Source organism: Meles meles, chromosome 15 (genome assembly GCF_922984935.1).
Source record: "Meles meles chromosome 15, mMelMel3.1 paternal haplotype, whole genome shotgun sequence".
Classification (NCBI taxonomy): domain Eukaryota; kingdom Metazoa; phylum Chordata; class Mammalia; order Carnivora; family Mustelidae; genus Meles; species Meles meles.
This window is the reverse complement of record NC_060080.1, coordinates 50,480,144-50,505,257: the sequence shown is the minus strand read 5'-3', so window position 1 is coordinate 50,505,257 and position 25,114 is coordinate 50,480,144. Positions and strand designations below refer to the sequence as shown.

Genomic DNA, 25,114 nt, shown 5'->3' with positions numbered 1-25,114 from the left:
TCCACTACCAGCAGGCCTGGCACGCTACCCAAGGACTCACAGGCAGCTGACCTTTGATTTTAGTTTTTAAAAAACTCATCTACCACACCTAATCCAGGGTAGGGCCCAACCATCTACCTACCCACTGTGTGGCTTTATGCCTGCCAGGAGGCAACGAGCTAGCAGCTGGTGATTGACTGTCATGGAAATAGAGTCTAAATAGTTAATATAAGCCTGAACTGTTCAGCTTGAAGTCCACTGAAATGGGACTAGGAAACTGAGCATTTTGTATAGGATTGTTCGGAAAAAGAAGACTGGTACATAAAACCCTAGTGTGATCTTGACTCCTATGCATTAATTATACCAGTTATCAGTTGTCTCTATTAATGTCAAAAAGAGGAAAAGTGCCTCGGCCTTTGCTCCCATGTCTTTCCGTGGCCGTCATCTTTCCCACTGGGAAAGTGTGGGTGCCTTAGTCTCTTGTAGACCGGGTGGGGTGGGGGGAGAAGATGGGAGGTTCACTTAGAAATTAAGGGTCCTTCTTGCTGTTAGGCAGTCATGGGTAGTTTCTTGTGTTTGGTGTCTCTTGCTGGTAGCAGAAAGGATACATTTCATTCTCTCCCTCGCCTAGTGCAGAAGTAGAGCGGAGCATAGTTTTTGTCTTAATGAGCATAAAATTATGTGCACAGGGCGAAGAAAAGCACCTTGAGCCGCATAACCAGCACTTTCCTCAAAAATTGGATTTTTCTCTCCTGAGCTCTGCCCCAGAGTTTCCTACTGTGTATTTTAGGAGGGGAAATCACTTCTGTCTGCTCCAGCTGCTCAAAGTGAGACATAAAGCAGATTTTTCTTCAAGGAGAGTTGAGCAATTCCCTTGCTCTTTCCCTCTATAGAGGAGGAAGACACACCCCACTGGGGACTAGCAGGGGAATCGGTGACTTAACAGCAAGATAGCCAAAGAACCCTTTCTAGAAGCCTGGTGAAAGGAACAACAACCAAAACAGAGGTGAAAATTCATCCACTGAAGTTTGGAAGTAGCCCCAATCTTAAACCATGAATTCTCGGGGCTGTCCACTAGCTTAAGAGAGTTGAATTAAAACAAAGGATGATGCAGGGTATACAGCTCGCAGTGTGGGGAGAAACAGTAGCGGACTCTTGGACACTGAAGCTTGGAGAGATAGGCTGGGAACCTCCCTTCTGGAGAGCATGCTCTCTGGAAAGTGGGGAGTGCAGACAGGCCCCCTTCCCCTCCCTATTCTAGCTTCTGATGGGGGTGAGGTATAAGGTGAGTTCAGTTGGTTGGAGGGCCTGGAAACCATATCCTAGGAGCCAGCTTTTTAGCTGAGGGCCAGCAGCACCAAATAAAGGCCATTGTGCACAGAGAAGTATTTGCTGAACCACCGAACAAAAATCCTGCAATCTGTGGGGCTTTATTTTAACTTGATGTTAACTTATCACAGTGACCCGCTCACTCCCAAATGAGGAAATAAACCAGTATCCTAGCATTAGGACAGAGCATAACCCAACCCCCAACATACAAACATACATCTGTCCTTATTCAGAGGTGTTGGCCCCAACAGACAGAGTGCCCAAAGATGAAATTTCCTACTTGTAACAGTCCACAGCCAGCCCCAATTCCTCCAGTGCCCCCTCAGGCTGCTGAGCTTTTGAACTAATAGTTGAAACCTCTCCACCATCCAGTTCTTGAGCTTAATTTCCAAGGGAAGAATTTGCACAGGGTGCAGGTGAAGGAGTCAGGACCTTCCACCCATCCTCTGTGGGACAGGTGAGTAGACCAGCGGTTTTCAATGATGGGCTCTTTTGCCCTTCTTCTGTCCGGGAGACATTTGGCAATGTGTGAGGACAGTTTTGGTTGTAACAACCGGTGTGGTACGACTGGCATCTAGTGGGTGGAGGGCAGAGATGCTGCTAAGTATTCCCCAGTGATTGATACACAGAACATGACAACACAGGGCTGTCCAGTCCAAAATGTAGTACCAAAGGGGAGAAACCCTAGAGATAAACTTTGCCATGGAAAGATTAATTGATAAGCAAACAAACAGTCGCACATGCCATCCAGTCAGATTCTGTGGGGAACGTAGAGGGATTGATATATAACATTTAGAATGAAAGCTTACATTAGAGAAAACAAAAATTTGAAGAACTGATATATGCCGTCAAGGAAGTTGAACCAAAAAAGTTCCCTTTGAAACAGGAAGTGAAAGATGAGGGGCTAGAATGACGTTGCGGAGAAGCTGCACGAGGTACAGATTAAATTCCAGAAGCAGGCCATTGCACACAGCACACACAGCTGCACCAGAAGCTGGAAAAAGCGGAATCAAAGTTACAGGAAGAGCCAATCAGTGAGGAAGAGGGACTTGGAGGTCATGGCAAAACAGGAAAAGAAAACAGAAAGGGTCCTAGCCAGAGTGGGGAGATAAGGGGACCCAAAGGCCGGAGGAGGGGTCCTGTGTGCCGACTCCCTGTCAGCAATGCTGGCAACATTCACCGGGGAAGAGCCTGGAACAAACTGAGCAAAGGCAAGAGTCAAAGGATAGAAAACTTTTCTGAAGCGAAAGAAAATGACTAAAAATGGCCAAATCGTGATCCTGACCAACTTACTGAATTTCAAGGATGAACAATCACCTACAGATAAATTAACTGAAAAATTAAGTCACACGTACTCTTTTTTTTTTTTAAGCTTAAAAAAATGCTTTTAAAAAACACTGTTTTAGGGCGCCTGGGTGGCTCAGTGCATTAAGCCTCTGCCTTCAGCTCAGGTCATGATCTCAGGGTCCTGGGATCGAGCCCCGCATCGGGCTCTCTGCTCAGCGGGGAGCCTGCTTCCCCCTCTCTCTGTCTGCCTCTCTGCCTACTTGTGATCTCTGTCTGTCAAATAAATAAATAAAATCTTTAAAAAAAACAAAAAACAAAACACTGTTTTAATCGAAAGACATATAGGAAGGTATAGAAACCTTAAGTGTACAGCTCAGTAAGTTTTACAAAAGGCACGTACTTTTGTAACTGTAACTAGGTCAAGAAACAGCTTTTCCAGCCCCTCAGGAGCCCCACGCCCAGTCCCCTACCCCTGATTCACTAAAGCACACTGTAGCCTGCAGACCAAATCTGGCTCTCATCTCTGAGCCGAAGACAATTTTTTATGTTTTTAAATGGTGCCCCCCTAAAAATCAAGAATAAGGTTTCATGACTCATGGAAATTAGATGCGGTCCAAATTCCAGTGTCCATAAGCTTTAATGGAACAGAGCCACGCTCATTTGTTTGTGTGTTATCTGTGGCTGCCTTTTCACGACATCAGCAAAGATGAGTACTCGCCGCGGACAGCAATGCCCTGAGAAGCCTGACATGCCATCTGGCCCTTCACATAGGGCTGCCATGTCCTCTCCTGATGTAACTACTTTTCTAACTTGTAACCACACTGACCAGTTTGCCTGCTCCTGAATTGCATACGTATCCTGTCATAAATCTATATGTATTCCCTCACATTCTGACTTTTTCTGTTCGTGTTGTGTTTGTGTGTTTGTGAGGTTCATCTGTGTGTGTAGCGGTTCCTGTTGCTCCTTCATTCTCGTTGCTACATAGTGTTCTGTTTTGTGAATATACCACAGTTTATCCGTTTGACCGTTGATGATCATTTGGATCGTTTCCAATTTGAAGTTTATTATAAATCATGCTGATGTAAGATATCTTCTATAGGTCTTTTGGAACACGGAGGTATACACTTACATATTTCCATTGGTTATATACCCAAGACTGAAATTGTCTGTGTTCAGCTTAGGTTGCTACTATTCGTTTTCCAAAGTGGTTGTGACCCTTTAAACTCCTGCCAGCCGTGCTCCACATCCTCACCAACAAGTGGTATCAGCGGTCTTCCTGCTGTTGTGTCAGGTCTATCCCATCGTGGCTTTAATTTGCATTTCCCTCATGACTGACGAGGTTGAGCACCTTTTCATACCTGTTCATACTTTCCTATAGAGTGCCCATGCAAGCCATCTGCCCATTTCTCTGTTGTGTTTCTGTCTTTTTCTTATTGATTGGCAAGGGTTCTTTATTTATGGTGGATCTGATTTTGTTGTTGGAGATGTGTATTGCCGTTCTTAGAATATTAAAAGTTTGACCTGGGAATTCTGTACCCACTTATGTTGCCTTTCCACATGTAAAAATTTCATTAAAATACTTCCAAATATACAAGAACTCAAATTTTCTAGAGATGAATCAGATAAGTAATGGATTGGGGAAGTTATATATGATGGGACACTAAATGTACTCAAATGTGAAGTCTGTGTTTAAATAACTGTGATCATTGTTTTTCTAAAACAGGGGTAATTTATTTATTTATATTTGAAATTGTTTTATATCAAATATCTCTTCGATAACAGAGAGGAAAAACAATGTTCACAAGGATACCCACAAAAAGCAGGAGACAAAGTGAAGGAGGAGGTGGGAGAAATTGTAAGGATGCTAATAACTTCTTTCTCAGCAAAAGTACAATGAACATTACTAAAGACATACTATAGATTTTTCTAAATTACCACGTCGAGGGTACGGAGTAAAAGAAAATATAAAACCTATAACAAAAGACAAGAAAGAAAAAAACAAGGACACAGCATGGAAAACATCACTTAAAATGACGGAAGAGCAGACATATATTATGACAATAAATGTAAATAGGGTAAACTCATGTATCGAATTTCAGATGAATAGCATTAAACACCAAAAAAGGTTAATAAACCTGATTTTCCTACGAAAAAACAGAAGCATATATTGCTTACTGATTGAGAATGTGTACTGCATTCCTTAGAACATTACCCCAACCTTGCAAAGTATTGTCAATTGTCGGGGCCCCTGGGTGGTTCAGAGGGTTAAAGCCTCTGCTGTTGGTTCAGGTCATGATCCCAGGATCCTGGGATCAAGCCCCACATCGGGCTCTCTCCTTGGCAGGGAGCCTGCTTCCTCCTCTCTCTCTCTGCCTGCCTCTCTGCCTATTTGTGATCTCTCTCTGCCAAATAAATAAATAAAAACTTAAAAAAAAAAATATTGTCACTTGTCTGGCACCATAACCCAGTACAAGCCCATTGTTATAGAAAAGATACACACACACACAGGTGTGTGTATATATACATGTATATATGTATATAAATACGTATATGTGTGTATATGTATACATATAATGAGACATATTTTCTCATGCCTATATAAATATATATAATGAAATACATAGCCTTGTGGATATATAAACATGTGAATAATTACATTTGCAAATGTATAGTAGTTTTATAACTAAGCATAGTTGGTTTTAATTTTTTCCACAGAATATCTTCTCCCTGATACAGACATATGATCAACATATAATCAAGGAAGGAAATCTATCTTTATGTTTATCTATCTTACATGTTTTTATAGATGTAGGTCAGGAAAAGGGATATAGTTAAAGGGAACAGTGCTTCTGAAGGACTCCCTGGGCTGCCTTGTAAACTGACAGACGGGAAAGAATGACTTTGCTTTTGCTTGGCACTCAGAACTGTGTCTGCCTTTGCATTTTCGAGGCCTTCCCCGAGAAACCTGACCATCCAGTGTGGAGGCTGGCTTGGTTTCGGATCTGTATCTTTTTTCCCAGTAGCGGAGTGGCCAAGATTTGGTTTGCATCTTCTCCTTGAAAATCCCCTTTCTCTGCCTTTAAGCCAGTAAGTTTTGAGCTTTTCTGACTGGGGGGCAGAAGGTAGTCACTAAAAGCTACATTATGTTCTAGTTCCAGTGGAAGATCCTGCAGTCAATCCATTATTTTGACTTTTCTCCCGACAATAGGAGCTGGAATAGAGCCCAGAAGTTCTGGCATCTTCTTATATTCTGTTTTCTATATAGCATGTAGTCTCCTAGCGCCTATAAAGAGCTTCAGACCACTACTTCCAACACCCACATTCTTATATTTCCTTTCCCCAGCCTTCTCTGGTCTCCCCTCCCTCCGCCCCCATTCCATATGCTTCCTTCTGCAATCCTCTCTGTGTTATGTTCAGAATAGTGTATATTTGGAGCAAGTCATTTTTAATCCTTTAGTTGAAAACATTCATTCATTCATGAAACATTTAGGCACTGATAGGTTGAGAACAGTGCTAGGTGACTACCGCTCATCTCATCATCAACGATTCTGTAATGCAGGAATGTTATTTTAACTGCTTTTAAGGCTCATAAGAGCTGTGTCACTTGGCCACAGTCACACAATTTGTTTGGCAGAGACTGGACAGCAGCTGCCTTTTGAGTTCATCTCATGCGTCAAAGACTGCACGGAGCCCTCTGTGCGGTGTGCACAGGAAGGCATGAGGATTACAGTTCGGGAGGGTAACCAGTCGCCGCAGGTCCCCAGGTCTCTGCACAATCCGCATTCTTTCTGCTGTGCCTTGCTAACGACAGACACAGGTGGTGATATGTGCCTTGATGTTTCTGTTGTCTGCAGGGTGCTCTGGGAATCCAGAGGGGAAGTGGACCCTGACAAGTGCCCTTGCGTTTCAGAGAAGAGGTGGCTTTTAAACTAGACCTTAAAGAGGAGCTTTTCCAAAGACAGAAATAAGGGAAGGCACTGTTGCCAGTGAGGAAACCCTCTTGAAGACACGGAGGGATCGCACAGTTGGGTGGCAGGAGCTGTGCTGGTCGCTGCCGAACGTAGGGTGGGACGTGTGCACGGATGGCTTCGTGGGGCCCTTGTGGACTGTGCTCTGGAATTTGGGTTCTTCCTCTTATCTAACATGGGGTCATTGGGGGAAGTGGTGTGATCAGATTTTTTTGTTGGGGGGTGTATAAACTGGCGGAATTGGGAAGGATAACCTAGGAGGGCTGAGATCAGTTAGACCATGCCCATAATTCAGACAAGAGCCTGACCCAGGACATTAGTGGGGGACGAAGAGCCTCCAGGAGCAGAAGTCATATAAGAGGCAGACACGTCTGGCCAATTCATTGGCTGGATGCACCGTTGCAAACTCTTTTGGGGGATCAAACCATTTTATTGAGGGGCTTCAGGGAAATGTCAAAGGGCTTGGGAGTTCAGTGAGATCAACATCCTCAGCCTGGCCGGGACCTGCCCAGCTTCATAGTGGCCTGAAGGCTCTGCAGACCTTTCCTTGTTTGTTATTTTATTTTACTTTATTTTATTTTAAGAGAAAGGGGAAGGGTGCTGAGGGAGAGGGGGAGAGGAAATCTTAAGCAGGCTCTACACCCCATGTGGAGTCTGACGCGGGGTTCAGTCTCACGACTCTGAGATCGTGACCTGAGCCAGATGCTTAACCAACTGAGCTACCCAGGCGCCCCTTCTTGTTTGTTTTTAAAGCCAGAAACACAACTGAACTCATTTGCACAAACTTGCTCTTACACTTATTTTTAGTGTGGGTAGTGACCCAAACACCGTTTTGCTTGCACGTAGTGTGTATGTGTGATTGCATGTGCACACTGACTGTAGTGTGTTATACGCGCAGTATTGAAATTTGCTTTTTTGCCCCCCATTTAAAATACCTCGGAGGTCATGTTTTGTCCGTAAATCTGGAGCTGCCTCATTCCTTTTGATACAGCTTAGCATTTCATGATACGGACATGCCCCAGTGTCTTTGGAATACATAATGCGTCATGATGGACATTGAGGTTTCTGCTATTTTGCCATTATAAATGAGGTAGTGAGTATTCCTGTATACAAGTATTATTGTGCACGTATCTGAATTTCCAGAAATGAGTTCTTAGAAGATTTGAAATTCTTTGAAATTGCTGAGTCAGATGGACTCATGTGCATTTGTGATTTTAACATATTGCTAAATTACTTTGCGTACTGCCTGTTTTCCCGTACTCTCACCAACACAGGACCCTGATGGCAACTCCTCGGGAAGGTAAATGTGGTACCTTCTTGTGTTTTACAGATGTTTGAGCCATTTGCATTTCCCTTTCTATCCTTTTTAAATTTTTCTCTTGAATTGTTGACCTTATTTAGCTATACAAGCTCTTGATATTTTAAGGAAATTACCCTTTTGTCTGGTATGAATTCCAGATATTTGTCCCCAGTGTGTTATTTGTCTTTTAGCTTGACTTTTGGTGGTTACTACTATAAACTTTTTTGAGTTAAATTAATCAGTATTCGTATATATGTGCCGGGGGCGTTAGAATTTCGTGTTCCACTTAGAGAAGATTTCCCTTTTCTATGGATATTTTTGAAACTCTCCCATTGTTTTTCTTTGAGAACTTGCATTTTTTTTTTTTTTTTTTAATTTAAATCTTCTCCAGCTCTTTGGAATACATTTGGGGGTAAGGTATTGAGTATGGATCAGACTTTTCCCCCGTTGTCTCAACACTGTGCATTGAAAAATGAATCTCCCCGTTGATTTGAAATGCCATTAGGTATCTTCTTATTTGTGGATATTATCTACCCAGATAGACCATCAACTTTTAAAAGGCAACAATTAGATATCATCCTATCTTGAATCCCCCGTAAAGCTGAGCATAACATTCTGCATAAAAGAGGTATGACAGTGTTTTTATATACAAAGAACTGTGACTTACATGTATAGGAAAGTACGCAAAACATTCACGTACAACTCAGTGAAAATTGATAAAGTGAATGCCTGGGTAGTCACAACCTAGATCAAGAAATGGGCCATTTCCTGCTCCTCAGAAGTCCCCTGTGCCCCTGTCCCATTCACATTCCTCTTCCGTCCTCCAGAGGCAACCACTCTCTTGACTCGTGACAATGATTTTCTTGTTTTTCTTTATAATAAGACTGGACCATATAAAATCACCATTGTTTGTAGGTAAAAAGCCGTTGAATGTCTGCCATTTCATATTTCAACCTAGTAATTTTACCACCTCTGCACGTGTCTTTAAACAGTATAGTTTAGTGGAGCCTACTTTTGAATATTATTTAAATGTAATCTTACTGTATTTGTTCTCTGCCATGCTTCTTTCCAGTACTGTGACGTTGCGGTGCTCAACCATGTTGTAGAAGGTTGTCAGTTCTCACTGCTAGAGAGATCCCATCGCACGATCACTGCTAGAGAGATCCCATCGCACGATGTACCGCACTCTGTTTCTCCATCCCACTGTGGCAGGATTATAGGTTTCCAGTTTTGACTGTTGGAAACAAGGTTGCTATGAAAATCTTTGTACATGTGTTTCGATGCATGTAACTAAGATTTCTTCTAGGACAGAATCCACGAAGTAGGGCCCGCTCCCTAGTTTTTTTTTCAAGCCTTTAATGATTTTATATGTATAGAAGAGTTGCAGAGTCGGAACAGAGAGTTTGTGTATACCTTTTATCCAGCTACCCCTAATGTAAGCATCTTACATAGTTATGGTGCATTTAAAAATCAGACATTAATGTTGATACAATACTGTGAACTACAGACTTTGGATTTCATCGTTGTTTCCACTAATACCCTTTTTCTGTTCTAGGACCAGTGCGGGATACCACATTGCACTTAGTTGTCCCATTTCTTTAGACATAAAACAAACTTACCAATTACAGTATAGTATTTGTGTAAAGTTCTTTCTGTTTTTAGCCACATATAGTAGCCAAAAGCTACTTACTATGACATAGTTATTTGGGTCTCCTTTCTTTCACTGAGAAAAATCCATTTAAAATTCATCCAGGCTCTGTGCCTCAATAATTTGTTCCTTTTGTGAACGAATGAATGAATGCAGAGAATGTCCTACAACATAAAATTTAACCGTTGGGAAGTAAGCACTTGCGTGGTGTTTAGTACATTTACAGGGCACAACCACCACGTCTGTCCAGTTCCAGAACCTGTCCATCACCCCACCGCAAAGCCCCGTACTCGTCGCGCAGTTCCTGCACTCTCTGTCCCTCCTCCCAGCCTCCAGCCGCCCTCAGTCTGCGTTCTGGCTATTTCCCGCGGGCGGGACTGCGCAGCGTGTGATGGTTTGGGTCCGGCTTCTTTCACGTGTCCTGTTTTTCAGGTTCATCTGCCTTGTACCGCATGTCAGTACTTTCCTCTTTTTTTTTTTTTTTTTTTTTTTTGTTTGTTTAAATTGTGGTAAAATATATATAACAGAACACTTGCCATTTTCACCATTTTCAAGTGTATGGTTTAGTGGCATTAACTACACTCACAACACCATGCGGCCAGTCCCGCTGTTTCCAAAACGTTTTCATCCCCCCATGCAGAAAGGCAGTGCTCAGTAAGTCCCCTTTCTCTGCCCCTGCCGGGCCTGGTACCTTCTAGTCTAATCTCTCTCTCTAGGAATTTGCCTGTTCTGGGCATCTCTAAGTGGAGTCACGCAGTAGCTGTCTTCTTGCGTCTGGCTTCTCTCACCCAGCATCAGGTTTTCCAGGCTTATCCATGTTGTAGCAGGTTTTGGAACCTCGTTCCTTTTTGGGTTTGGATGATACTGCGTTGGGCGGCGACCCCACATTTTGTCCATCTATGGATGGACATTTGTGTTGTTTTCACCTTTTGGCTCTCATAAATTAGCCTACGAGTATCCGAGTGAGTCGTTATTTTTTATTCCTGTGTGTATAGCCCTAGGAGTAGAGTGGTTTGCCGACCCCGGTCTAGAACGCGGACAGCGTGGCAGACTGAATTCTGAAGTGGTTCTACCACAGTCTTGACAATCTTGACTTGATTTTACCAGATTCTTCAGCTTTTGCCAGTCTGCCCGGTGTGCCGTGGTGTTACACTGTGATTTTAATGTGCATATCCTGATTCCTAAAGGAGTTGAACACATTTTCACATGTTTATAAGCCATTTGAATTTCCTGTTTTGTAATGTGCCCGTTAACGTTCCTATTGGTGGTTTGCCTTTCTGAACTGATGTTATGAACCGATGCCTCCAAATAATGTTTACTCTGTGTCTCTGCAGAACAAATAGTGGAGAAAGATGAAGGTCCGTATTATACTCACCTGGGATCTGGCCCCACGGTAGCCTCTATCCGGGAGCTCATGGAGGAGCGGTGAGTGACGCCCAGGTGTCCAAGCAGAGGTGGGCAGTTAAGAGAGCGTGGCATTGAGGCGCCTCTCATTGTCATTGCCTCATACCGGACGACGAACAGGAAGGAGGTCGCGATACCCAGATTGTGGATGGTCGACTACGGGGCTCTCTCCGTAGGTCTGCCCTCTCTCTCTTCCCCTCCCTGGCTCTTCTCTCTCTCTCTTGAACTACTCTTTATTGATGAAATTTGGTGAAATGACCCTGTCCCGTAGTGTTTCTCGAGGTCTGAATTTTGCTGCTGGCTTTTTTGAAGTATCATTTACCGTGTCCTTCTGCCCTCGCTGTGGCCTGTAAAGTCGTAGCTGGAGCTAAAGATGTCATGGGAATCAGATCATTTTTTCTCTTTTTTTCAAAGATGTCATGGGAATCAGATCATTTTTTCTCTCTTTTTTTCAAAACAACTTCATATGTGGCATTTTGTGCCTCCACTAGGAGGAATAGAATGTTTCCTCGTTGGCCAGTGGGTGTCTATTCAGGTCATACCCTGAGTCGTTGGGATGCTGTCCTGGGAGTCTGATAGCTTTCTCCATTCCTCATGTGGTATTATTATGCTCGGGGCTCTCATTCCGCACTTACCCAAGAAGCCCTGGTCCCTTTTCCTGGGGGAAAAGTACTTAGAAAACAAACTCTGGTACTAGATATGCCCATTGGTTCTAGGCCATTTCAGTAGGAAGAGCTAAGAGGTATGTGTCGGGTTTTTATTTTTGGTTATTGATTACTGATCAGATACATCGCAGTTTACATTAACATTTAGAATTCAAACTCAGGACTATAGGGTTTTTCCTTCACAACGCTGTTTTGTTTTTTTTAAGCAGTTTGTATAGATAGAGACTTTAAAATCTATGTACGTGTCCAAAGCAGATATGAAATGCCATGAATTCCAGTGTACAGAAGGGTAAAATAGATTGAGAACGTGTGGATACTGGAACTAGACGTCACGATCTAATCCTGGCCCTGCTCTTCCTGCTGAGTCCTTGTGGAAGTTGTTCCACTCTGTGACTCAGTTTTCATATCTGCAAAACGGAGCTGATAGAAGTACACATACACTGTAGGAGAGTTACAAAGAGAAGCTGAATTCGTGTCTCGAGAGCACTTTGTGCTTATAGGGAATGACCACGCACAAGGGGTTCTGTCTCATACACATATGTACTGGTAGAAATTTTACACAAGAAATTTTACAACAAGCATTAGCATTTTAATAGTAACGGCAAAGATTGTATATATATGTAGACAAACATGTTTGTGTGTACATATACAGACAGATGTGTGGAAGGCTGAGTAGCTCGGCGTTCCCACAGATTTGGGAACCATATTTCGTCTGATCGGGGAGCCAGATGAATCCTGCCATTAATGTAGCAGGGAACATGATTTTGACCTGAAAAGCTACACTGGCATCCCTGAGTAAGTAAGTGGTAAGATGGCTGGAGGACTGTGATCTCTTGTAATGACTCCTAACTGTCCTGCACCATCTGCAAACATTTAGATTCAAAGTAGCCCATCAGAAAAGCATTTGATCAAAGACCAAATCTGCACATTTGAGCCTGATTGCAAGGGAACCTCCGAGTCCATGAGAACAGAATATTTAAGACAGGGTGTGCATTACACATGCACGCCCCCGTGTGCCGACACGTGTACGCGTCATAGCGCCAAGGCTGGGGCAGCCAGCAGGTTGGCCTGTGATGATTTTTTTTTTTTTTCCGAGGAAATCTTGATATTGTGGTTTGCAGGTTGAGGGCTACAGGGGATTCCAATGTGCACACTGATCTGGGACAGTTTTTGTTTGTGTTTGTTTCTTGGTAACAATTTTACGAAATTTCTAGACAGCTCTCTAAATAACTTTTAGTTATGGAAGACCATGTTTTGAAACAAGGATTAGGAGATAGTGATAAAGTTGAGATTTGTCCTTTTTTTTTCCCTCATTGCTTTAAAAATAACAGCCAACTGTAGATTCTTCAGAAACTGATCCAAGGGAGGAATTCCTGTCAAGACCAGGAATACTTGTGTTTTTCCTTAGCAGCTGGTTTATTTTTATCTTAAGGACCTTGTAAATTATGTAACAGATTGCGTTTCCATCTTCGTTAGCTGCTGGTAAGCTTAGAGCCACATTTGTGTACCCCTATTAGGAGGAATGTAATTTCTCATCTTTGGCCCATGGGAACCTAGTCAGGTTCACTCCTGAGTCCTTTTGACATGACCCAAAGGAGTCTTCATGAGTTTGCTGGATTTCTCATACAGTGAAATTTTCTAGGCCCATCTCCCAGAAATACACATAAGACTCTACGGCTTGCATTTTTGCACACCAACATTACATCCGTCTTTTCCCCCTTTACTCTGATTTCATCACCTGTATTTTTATCTTAAAGACCTTTTTTTAAAAAAAGTTTTCTTGTGGGGGCGCCTGGGTGGCTCAGTAGGTTAAAGCCTCTGCCTTCGGCTCAGGTCATGATCTCAGGGTCCTGGAATCGAGCCCCGCATTGGGCTCTCTGCTCAGCAGGGAGCCTGCTTCTTCCCTCTCTCTCTGCCTGCCTCTCTGCCTACTTGTGATATCTCTCTCTATCAAATAAATAAAATATTAAAAAAAAAAAAAGTTTTCTTGTGGAAGAAGGAGAGGAATGAATGATTAGTTCACCTGGCTGGGGGTCTAGTCTGTGAATGGTCCAGGCTGTCTCTTTCCCTAGACCTCTCCCTCCATCCGACCCTCTCTCTGCAGGACCACTCTACCACCAGAAGTTGACCAAAGTCAGGAAGGAGAAGCGAACTGAAATCTAGGAGACGTTGGTGCTTTTAGCTTCTCTGGTAAAGATTTGGAAAAAAGGAGGGGGAGGTCAAAAGCAAATCCTAAAATACTCTCCCAACTTATTTATGGGTTCCACCTGTGGGAACCCAGGTCCCCACTGACATAGGCAATTGTAGTCAGTTGTTCAAACCCGTATCCGAGAAGGTTGTGCTGCAGAGTCCCTTGTCCTCCAACTGGGAAGGGGATTCTGTGCAGCCTAGGAGTTCATTCAGTGTTTATTCGAAAAACAGAGAACCAGCACCGTGCTGGCAAAAGCCTCTGAGTTTAGGGGGAACTGGTCTCATTACTGTGTGATAAAGGGAACCCCAAAGAAGTCCAACTTTAGGTCAGTGGTTCTCAAACTTGAGCAGGTTTCAGAGTTTCCCAGAGGACTCGTGAAAGCACAGATCCCCGGCCCCACCCCAGAGTTCCTGACCCCGCAGATCTGGGATGGGACCCGAGAGTCTGCATTCCTCCCGAGTTCCCAGGTGGTGCTGGTCCTTTTGAGAATCACTTGCTAAGATGATCGAGTTATCCCTCAGTAAGGTTTCAGCCTGTCCTTTCAGACTTTGCTAGAGGGTCTAGGAGTTCATCTATGGGGATGAACATCATCTAGATGTTCTAGAATATCATCTTTTTTTTTTTTAAAGATTTTATTTTATTTTTTGTCAGACAGAAATCACAAGTAGGCAGAGAGGCAGATAGAGAGAGGGGGGAAGCAGGCTCCCTGCTGAGCAGAGAGCCGGCTCCCCCCGATGCGGGCCTCAATCCCAGGACCCTGGGATCATGACCTGAGCCCAAGGCAGAGGCTTTAACCCACTGAGCCACCCAGGCGCCCTCTAGAGTATCATCTTAATGATAGGCCAGGGAGTGAGACATTTAAGAAAAAAAAAAGACCCAGATCCAGAGTTGAATGGTTGTCTTTAAGCACAGAGAGAGAAGGTCTAGCTGATCAGACAGTGCTTGGCCCTTTTATTTGCTCTTGAAAATGCAGGTCAGTGCGGGAAGTGTTTCTCACACGGGTGGGATGGCGGGGAAGGTACTGGTCAGAAAGCTCGCATCAGTGTCTTCAGCTCACCCTCCTGTGGGGAACATGATATCCTGTCTGTTTTGGTGAGAGCAGCGTGGACACCTTGGGCTTTTCTTCCCACAGGCACCCCAGGACACATCAAGTATCCAGGCTTTGCACTTGGGGACCACTTCCTGATAAATGTTAGTGAAATTGAAAGTTTTCCAGGAACCGAACAAAAGTGGCACTATCTGGTCTTTTCCTCTGGAACCAGGCCACACCATGTCAACTCCCCAGGGTCCTGTCCCCAAACACATTCTATAAGGGACTCACATAGCCATAGAATTTTCATGTGCTAATTCTCAGAAATGCTTTTCACCTCTTCAGTATTCTGTTCACTCAAGATCTCTGGGAACTAAAAGAAACTATACATCAGTATTTTAAAAAATAATTTGTTTTCTTTCCCAATTACAAAAATAAAACCTGTCTATAAAAGTCTTGCTTTAAAAAAGCTAAGAATGAATAAAGCTCTCCAGCAATTATCCAGAAGAAATTTTAAAAAGAAAGTTTCATGCTTACCCTTCAGTTTTTTCTAAGCATTTATAGCTACACATATATCGATAAATTTTACACCAAAGGGGATCAATCATAACATACCCACTGTTTGCAGCTGCCTCCCCCCTTGTTAATTTCCTCCATGTTAGTGCATACAGTTATGTCGAATCCTTTTTTGATAGCTGCATGGTTTTCCATTATATGGAGATGTATTATATTGATTATATTGTATTTAGCCAGTCCTATGCTGGATATTTAAGTTGTTTCTAATTTCTGAGTTGTCGATGCAACAATGAAGAACTTGTTCCTAAGTCTTGGTGTGTCGGTGCAGTGAGCTCAGAGGCCTAGAGATTCCTGGAAGCAGAGCAGGCAAGAGAAAGAATGCAGGTCTCCCGCACAGTCCAGAAGTGGAGCGTCCCTTTGAAAATTTTCCTAAACCGAAAATGGCAGTAAAGTGAAGAAGCAGTTACATTTAACTTAGAGGGAGAAATGTTTGAACATTTCTGGACACCCCCCCCGCAATTACCTCTTTTAGGCTTCTCTCATACCTTAAGATACATCTGGCTAACAGATACACAAAATAAATCAAGACAAAGCCCAGATGCTCACGGACACAGTTCAGAGCTCTGGCAGCTGGATGCGGAGATGCTGAGTGGATTTCCTGGGGAAGATGCTTAGTGGGGCCACTCTTGCCCCGTTATTCCGGGCGCACACTGCCTCCGCAATGGCTCATTGTGAAATAGACGTTGAACACGATGTTCGCTTTCTGCCTTTGTTCATAAAAGCAGAAATTCTCTTTGGATTAGTTTCAGTTACCAAAAAACGGGCTGCGGTCAGTGTTTTGTAAGAGCACCGTGGTATAACACATTGAGAAGTGAGGGAGTGTAGGAGAGCATATGTAAACGGGGGCAGATGTGAAATGTTATCATTTCTCTCTATTAAACTGTGTGTTAAAGATAATGGGCCGTGGCCGACTCGGACTGATTACAAAAACACAAGGATAGTTTGATTTAGATATTCTGTTAAAGTAGCACACCGCGTTAATTGACCAAAGGAAAAAAAGAACCATTCAGGCATCAATGTCCTTCGATGCAAAAGTGCTTTTGATAAAAGTAATAATTCTTGATCAAAAATCCTTTGAACAGTAGACCCCTAGTAAGTGGCTGCCGAGTAAGGCAGTTTCTGTCTCTTCCCTGGGTCCACTGGCTTCACTCTCAGGGATGGAGTCGGCAGCATGTTAGTCGAGGGAGGGAATAAGCAAAGGTGCCCGCTAGCATTTGGGGAGCCCTGACTGGGGCAGCAAGACAGGAGCCTGAAATGGGGCAGGAGGAGGGGACCGCTGACCCTGCTTGCAGATGCTAGGACTTGGTTCCAGAAACTAAAAAGCTATTAAAAATAAGACAGTTCAGTCAGGTGGCTACTTGCGTTGTTAAGAATTAATAGCTCGTGAGCTCCTACCTCGTGCCAGGAACTTCAAAGCACTTGAAACCATGTAGCCCCTGGCGACAGTCTCCTCTGTTCTCTTTCCAAGTCTAAGAAGTGGGAGCCCTTTTTATGTCCATTTTGTAGGTTAGGAGACTGAGGCCTCGAGAAATTCAGTCACGTGGCTGCAGTCCTGTAGGCGGAAAGCGGCAGGGCCGGCACTGCAGCTCCCATTGCCCATGGCACTGTGGTCATGTGGCCTTGGGCAGGGCAGTCAGCTCTGTGGCCATGGTTTCCTCCCCTCTGCGTGAGATGGCCTCGGGCCCCCTTGCATGTGCATGTGCGTGTGCAGGCCAGGGCAAGTGTGTGTGCGGGATGTGTGTGCCGTCCGTGGCGGGGCATGGACAGTTGGTGCTTGGTAAGGTCCCTTCCCCTGGCCTCAGCTGTCAGTCCTCCTCATGCTCAGGTGTCAGCTGGGGATTGTGGGAGGAAAACAAGAAGGCTTTCCCCATTTACCTCGTTCTGCCTGTTGAGTTTATACATAACAAGCTCTCAGGGTGACTCGGCTACCAAGGCTGGATACAGAGGGCCATGTTTAGCTGCTGGCTTGAGCACCCTTCCCCAAGGCTCGGAGGTAATAACCAGGGACGTTGTGCTTGATGATCCCCTCGACCCTGGGCGAGATGGACCAGAAGCCCTGGAAAGCCCTAAGTGGCCACTGTGTCTCCATAGGCTCTCAGCACAGAACAAACACTTAAACTCTTCTCCTTCTCTGTTGACCCCATGGTAACGAAACCCACGCTGAAGCGCACTGAGGCTTGCCTTCTTGCCATAAGCTGCTCTCCTCTGGGGCTCCACTGTGCTGATGGCAGCTTCTGTCTCCGTCTCCAGGTACGGAGAGAAGGGGAAAGCCATCCGGATCGAGAAGGTCATCTACACTGGGAAGGAGGGGAAGAGCTCCCGCGGCTGCCCCATCGCCAAGTGGGTGAGTGTCAAGCCCCACCCCCCACCCCCAGCCAGGGCTGTGCCTCACTTCCCTCCCATAGGCCAGGCCAGGGGTGTGCAGAGCCTATAGACGCTTCCTGTCCAGCGGAGTCAGAGTCGGCATCTGTGCTCGGTTAAGGTCACTTTCCCCCAGGCTGTGCTGTCTGCTCTTGTTTTATTTCAACGCCAGCCCCTGGCATCCTGGGCTGGCCTCAGAAATGCTCTGGTCATTACGTTCAGTTGAAACTCTCCCCATGGTTCGGGGACATGGTTGAAGGGAGGCACAGAGACGGTGCCTGCCTCGACGCCGGGCCCCCCTGTGGACCATGTGACCCCTGGGCCCCACATGGGGGGGAGGAGGGGCGTGCATCTGCGTGACTTCTGAGCCACTGTTGCTTTCGAGGCAGCCTAAGTGTCCCAGCAGGGGCAACGGCGGTGACTGAGACCGCCCCCCCCCCCCCCAGTTTTCTGACCTCGTCCCTTCCAGTCCTGCAGGAGCCCTTTAGTGTCCCCGCAGAGTCTGTGCTCCAGAGCAGCCATGGATGGGGTCATCAGGTAGCCGTGAGCTCGGCTCTGTGCCGGGTGCTCGGTGCAGTGCTGCGCCCGGAACAAGAGAGCTCTGGGCCTGTGCCTAAGCGGCTTCTGATGTAGAGACACGGGAAATAAAATCAGAGACCCGAAACATCAAGGTCCGACTTTGAGACAGTGCTGTGAAGTCCAGCGTCCGGGGACAGGCATGGTGGGGGGAGCGTGAGCGGGGGGGTGTGCATGGGGCCACAACTGTGGGGCCGTGAGTGCAGGGTCATATAAATGACCCGAGGGGAGAGCAGAAGCATTTCTGGCAAGGAGAGTCATGGGAGCAAAGGCAAAAGGCCGCATGAACACACAGCTCCCTTGGAGTGAGGGAAGGCGGTCCGTCTGTCCATCTGTGCACATGGTCTGTCCGCCATGCCTTTGTATGTTGGTCTGTTTTTAATGGACGTGAAAGATGTCTGAACCTGAACTACCACATACCTGTTTTTAGCAATTTTCAGTCAGTATTGCTGAATTATATACAATAGAAGAATCTGGGGGTGGGGTCGCCTGGGGGGCTCAGTAGGTGAAGTGTCAGCCTTCGGCTCAGGTCATGATCCCAGGGCCCCTTCTCAGTGGGGAGACTGCTTCTCCCTCTGCCCCTCCCCCAACTCGTGCACATGTGCACGCTCACTCACACTCTCTCTCTTAGATAAATAAGAACTTCAAAAAGAAAAAAAAAAAAGAACCTGGAACTACATAGAGCTTTCACAAGTATGAAGCAGCACAGCGTCCCGTCCTCCAGACAGTTGGGTGTTACAGTGGTGGGTCTGTGGCTGATCGGGGGCGGGGGGGGGGTGGGGGGGGTGGTGGTATCCTCCCGAGAAGCCATCAGTGACCTGGCATCTGCCCCTTATTCCTGCTAATTCAGGTAGTCCCTGAGGAATTCCAGAGTCTTGGATGGGAAACTGAAGGTCTTCACCCAGGTGGAGACGTTTCCATCTTTGGAACAGTCGAGAAGAAAAGAGCTGGCTCTGTGGGTGGTGGTGGTGAAGAAAATACGCATTTCCAGCTCCCAGTACCCCCAGGGAGCAGCCCCTGTGGGTCTCTGCCAGGCCTGAGGAAGGAAGTGCCTGGGGGCAGAGTGAGCTCGGCCCCTGGGGCAGTGAGCGGGAAGCAGAATGAGGGAGCGGGAGGACCTTGATCTTCACACATTGATCCTGCAGGGTCTATGGACAGATGCCCGGAGCAGAGCACGCAGGACACCTCATGTTTTGTCCAAGGGATGGGAACAGCTCCGGGGCTTCACCAAACCCCGGTGGGGGGTGCTGGCTTTGAAAGAAAAGGCCAGAGAGAAGGGAAGGCATGGTGACAGTGGTCCCAGAGATGGGGAAATTCCAGTATCTGGTGAGGGAACATAAAATGAGAGAGGAAAGAAATTTTTTTTTTATAGGGAGAGCAAATAGTGGCAGGTCATAGGTGATGACAGTGGCAAGAAAGGGGTGGTGCTGAGTCGTGTGGTGGACTTCTCTGGTTTGCCTACACAGCCACCAAATACCCGGTCTGTTTTGGTGGTAGAGCTCGTCTACAGAGTTCTACCTCCCTGGAAGTTGGAGAAGAGACAGGTGCCCCCTCACGGGGAGGGGACTCATCAGTGCCAAGAAGGGCACATTGTCTTTGGCGGCAGTGTAGCTTCAGGAGCCCAGGCGGTGGTCCGTGGCTACATACAGGGCAGTGCCTGGCTGCCGGTGGTGGACGACACCTCCTGTGGTTCTCCCTGCCCACAGCCCCCTCTGGGCTCATGTCTAGAGCCCGGGTTTCCCTTTCCAACCAGCTTCATGTCTTTGTTCACCGCCCGAGCCCCCAGCCAGTACGTTCATCTAAAAGGAGTATGCCTGACAAATTCGGGACTTGACTGGCCAGGATCTCAGGGACAGAGCTGAGGCTCGTCATGGGTACCTAGTAAATGTGTGTTGAGGGAAGGCTGTAAGAAAGGAGTGGCCCAGGGAGCCCACTGGTAACCACCAGTTGTAAGGTGGCCCGTAGAGAATATGGAAGTCGCCAAGCGTGGGAGTAGGGGAGTGACCCAGGTCGCATTCCTAGGGCTCAGGATAAATGGAGACGCGCCGGAAGCAAATGCCAGTGACAGCAGAAGTGGGCTCTCGGTAGAAGAACCGTGGAGCTGCTGCATGGGCCAGTCCGTACCAATGACGGGGGGGCAGAAGGCCGGTATTTGAAGGCCCGGAGAGGGCACGGTGGAACGGGTCTCCTGGGGAACCCCGGGGGTTGAAACTGAGTACCAGGAGTGGGAGCTGTTGGAAGACGGATTTGGGCTTCTGTTGGGTGCGGTGGTCAGGGAAGTCCTGCCCGGAATCTGAGTGGGCTGTCTGTGGTTCTCTGGCGGCTTATGAGCTATTGGTGTTGCCGAGCTCAGGTGCTGGCGTCCTCCTGCCCTTCCATGGGCCTTTCAGTCGTGCGCCTCGTGCATTCAGTCCTGCTGGCTTCGTTCCTAGTGTGGGTAGGGAGCTCCACTTTACTCAGTTTTCTTATGGTTTTTTTTGAGTGTAGCCATAGGCCTGTGAGGGTATGGCCACAGAGAGCTGTCTGCTTGTGCTAGTCATGTTGATGTGTTTCCCCCTTGGGAAACCAAAAGGATGTGGCCTCAATCTCCACTCAGCCAGGTAAGGTGTTTCCCTGTATGCTCGGAACACACTGTCACACATGGGCGCCATCAGTCAGCGCCCTGCCCTGTGCACTGAGCAAGAGGTGCATGGCGGTGCCTCAGGGACCCTGGTGATAGGACTGCTGTCTTTTTTTTATATGCAATTTTTAAAAAAGATTTTTATTTATTTGTCGGAGAGAGTGTGCGTGTGCACACACAAAGCAGGGAGAATGGCAGGCAGAAGGAGAGGCAGGCTGTCCGTTGAGCAGGGAGCCTGGTGAGCAGGACTTGATCCCAGGACTCCAGGATCATGACCCAAGCCAAGGCAGACGCTTGACTGAGCCACCCTGGCGGCCCAGGGACTGCTGTCTTATCGGTCCCTGGGATGTGCGCAGCTGCTCACAACACGCCCGGACAGTCACACAGCGAGTCCTCTCATGGCAGACTTAGTGGCATGGTCATAGGTTCCTTTTCCCAGAAAAACAGTTTAAAAAGTAATGATGTAACTGATGCTCTCCTGGGATGGCTCAAAGCAGGAACTCGTGGGCCAGGGATGTGTTTTGTTTAGCCTGCAAGGTGCCCCTTAAAATTTGGAAGGAAATTCTGATGATCCCTGCTGCAGCCGGCATGAGCCTTGAGGCTGTGACATGGAGTGGAATAAGCCAGTCACCAGAGGACAAGTCCCAGACGACTGCATGGGTATAAGTTTCTGCACATAGTCTCCCTCCTCGGAGGGTCAGCAGATCGAGTCCTTGTTGCCACAGGCTGGGGAAGGAGGCGAGGGGAGAGAGTGTTATGAGGCTACAGAGTTTCTGTTTGGGGTGAGAGAGTTCTTGCGGCAGGTGCCCATCAATGGCAGCGTACGGACGCCACCGAACCACACAGGGAAGTGGTCGGTTTTATGTCCTGGGTGTTGTACCATGATTTAAAACATTGGAGTAAATGCTCACATTGTTATTTATTTTTATTTTTATTTTTTTTTAAGATTTTGTTTATTTGACAGACAGAGATCACAAGTAGGCAGAGAGGTAGGCAGGGAGAGGGGGAAGCAGGCTCCCCGCTGAGCAGAGAGCCCGATGCAGGGCTCAATCCCGAGACCCTGAGATCATGACCTGAGCCAAAGGCAGAGGCTTTAACCCACTGAGCCACCCAGGCGCCCCAAAATGCGCACATTTTAAAGCAGAAGTCTAGATCTCTGTTGTCTTTTTAAAATTGGAAGAGGTGGGTGTCCTAGGCTGAGATTCTCCTCAGGCACTGGTCGTTGGAGAGAAGGCCGGGCTTATTCCTTCTGAAGGGCAAGTGCTGCTTTTTCAAATGGCCGTGGTCTGTCCGCACTGCTCCCCCGCTGTCCGTCTGACTCACTCTCCTTATTTATCCTGTCCGGCTGCCTCTTCAGACGTCTCCTGCACTGACACACTCATGACCAAGTGTGTGTCCAGCACAGGCATCTCCTGACCCCAAACTCATCTCCTGGGGCCTATGAGGACTGGCTGCTCTCAGCCTGGTCACGTTCCCAGTTAACTCGCCAAGAAGCCCACAATTCACCTACTGTCCCCTGCCACAAAAGTGAAAATGCATTTAAAACTTTCTCCTGTCCATCAGTCCCTCGAGTCAGAGGGTCCCAAAGTCCCCTTTCTCCTTAGTGTGTCTGAATGCGTTCCTTTTCCCATGTCATCCCCCTTGGCCCTGCCTCAGTACGTGATCCACTTCTGCTTGTGTTAGGTCTGTTAGTGGCCTCCCTGACCCTCTCCCCCGCCCCTACCACCTGCTCCCCTTCTAGAGCAGGAAGCTCGTCAGGAGAGCCCCCTGTGTTGACTTCTCTGTGGAATGCCACCTTGAGTCCTTGTTCCCTGAAGCCCTTCCCAGTCTCACAGACCCTATCGGCTCCTGGAATTAGCTGGGGTTCTTAGGAGAGGTCAGCCACCTCATGCCTTGGCTCCCGGGCCCTTTGCTGTGGGAGCCAGGTGGGAGTTCTGGCAGTTTGGAGGCGGGGGAGCCTGGCTGAGGAGCCCTGGGGTGCAGAGCCCCAGGCCCTTGCTCGTCATGTTAAGAGCCTTATTGAGAACAGTACACATACCATACAATTCGTCCATTCAGAGTATACAGGTCACTGGTTTGGGGGACATTACTAATCTTTAAAAATTGTTAAATTATACATAATGTAAAATTGACCCTTTTAACCATTTTTAAGTGTACGGTGGTACCAGCTACATTCACTTTAAAAAAAAAAAAAAGATCTTATTTATTTATTTGACAGAGATCACAAGTAGGCAGAGAGGCAGGCTGAGAGAGAGAGGGGAAAGCAGGTTCCCTGCTGAGCAGAGAGCCCGATGCGGGGCTTGATTCCAGGACCCTGAGATCATGACCTGAGCCAAAGGCAGAGGCTTAACCTACTGAGCCACCCAGGCGCCCCTACATTCACATTCTTATGCAACCATCACCACACTCTGTATTTCCAAAACTTAGAATACAGAAACTCTGTACCCGTTAACTAAGTCCCCATTCTCTGCTCCCCGAGCCCCCAACAGCCGCCATTCTACTTGCAGTCCCTGTGAATCCTACTGTTCCAGGTACCCTTTGTAAGTGGAATCCTGTACGGTGTTTGTTCTTCAGCATCTGGCTTATTTTACTTAACACAGTGCTCTTCAGGCCCATCCTTGTCATCGTGTGTGTCTGATGTTCCTTCCTTGTTGACGACTATTTCATGTATGGAGAGGCCACATTTTGTTTATCCATGTCTGTTGATGGACATCTGGGTTGCTTCCGCTGTCTGGCTGCTGTGACTGGTGCTGCTCTGAACAGGAGCATGGAGACGCTTTCCCAGTCCCTGCTTTCGGTCCTCTTGGGTAAATTCCTAGGAGTGGCCCTGCCTGGTCATGTGGTAATGACGTGTTATGCATTTTGAGAAACTGCCCAAAACTTTGCCATAGCACCAAAGCCCTTGTTTTGTAACTAAAATCATACAGATAGGCAGCATTGTCTCTGCAAATATTTTAGGACGACATAAAAAATCTCTGAATATATCTTGGCTCACAATTTTATCTCTATTTTTAGTTCTAAGCCTATGCAACTCATCAATAACTTACTGTAGTAATTATTTTTTATTTTGCTCTTAAGAAAATGTTTGTGTTTATTATTCCCTAATGATAGCAGTCTCTCAGCCTACGTGGTTGCTGTCGGCACTGCCCTAAAGACCCACTACCCTGCTCTGGTGGGCAGAGGTGAGGGGGTATCATGTCCCAGGCAGAGGAGCGAGGGGGCCAGTTTCCGACAGTGAACAGTGTGCCCCTGCCCACATCCTTGCAGGTGATCCGCAGGCACACGCTGGAGGAGAAGTTGCTGTGCCTGGTGCGGCACCGGGCAGGTCACCACTGCCAGAACGCTGTGATTGTCATCCTCATCCTGGCCTGGGAGGGCATCCCCCGCAGCCTCGGAGACACCCTCTACCAGGAGCTCACCGACACCCTCCGGAAGTACGGGAACCCCACCAGCCGGAGATGTGGCCTCAATGATGAGTATGTGGGGAGCGGGCAGGGAGGGGGCGGCTGGGCCAGGTGGCCACATGCAGGGGTGGGGGCGGCTGGGCCAGGTGGCCATTGGCAGGGTGCTGGACAGCAGATGTAGGGGACTCTGCCTGCCCTGCAGTCAGGGCTGTGATGAAAGCAGCTCCCCCACGATCCCAGCCTGGGTTCTTCTGGTGCCGGCAGCAGAGGGTCCCTTCCCTGGGCTCAGCTTTGCTGTTGAGCCTCACACGGACTTTGGGACTCTAATGCTGGAACAACTGTGAAAAATTGTGTGAACGCCCTCCCCCCCCGAAGTGTAAGGCATCAGTAGTCATCACGAAACCTGCCCTCCTAGGGTCTCTTCCCATTTTTAAAATTATTTTTGCTTTAAAAAGGTAGACTAAAAATTCATCCTTTTAGGTATACGGTTTGAAGAGGGTTTTTTTTTAAGTTTTTATTTAAATTGCAGTTAATTAACCCACAGTGTAATAGGGACTAATGTTTACGGTGCCGTAGCCAACACTGCCACCATCCAGATAATGGAACGGTTCTGTCATTCCCTCGAATTCCCCTGTGCCCCTTTACAAGAAAGTCCTTCCTTCTGCCCTTCGCAACCAATGGCCTATCATGTTTCTTGTCCCCATAGGTTTGCCTTTGCAAGAACATTCTATAGATGGAACCAGACCGAGCATAGCCTTTTGGGTGTGGCTTCTTCC

General features: G+C 46.9%; 1 protein-coding gene across 4 annotated transcripts in view; it reads left to right on the top strand.

Moving 5' to 3' along the window:
• The window catches only part of TET3 (tet methylcytosine dioxygenase 3), a 99,113-nt gene that overhangs the window by 56,545 nt on the left and 17,454 nt on the right, over positions 1-25,114 (top strand). For all 4 annotated transcript variants that reach the window (XM_045978739.1, XM_045978743.1, XM_045978742.1 and 1 more), the window contains exons 4-6: positions 10,846-10,936; positions 17,628-17,721; positions 24,202-24,410. In XM_045978739.1, the coding sequence (XP_045834695.1) occupies positions 10,846-10,936; positions 17,628-17,721; positions 24,202-24,410 (394 nt within the window). The remainder of the gene's footprint in view (positions 1-10,845; positions 10,937-17,627; positions 17,722-24,201; positions 24,411-25,114) is intronic.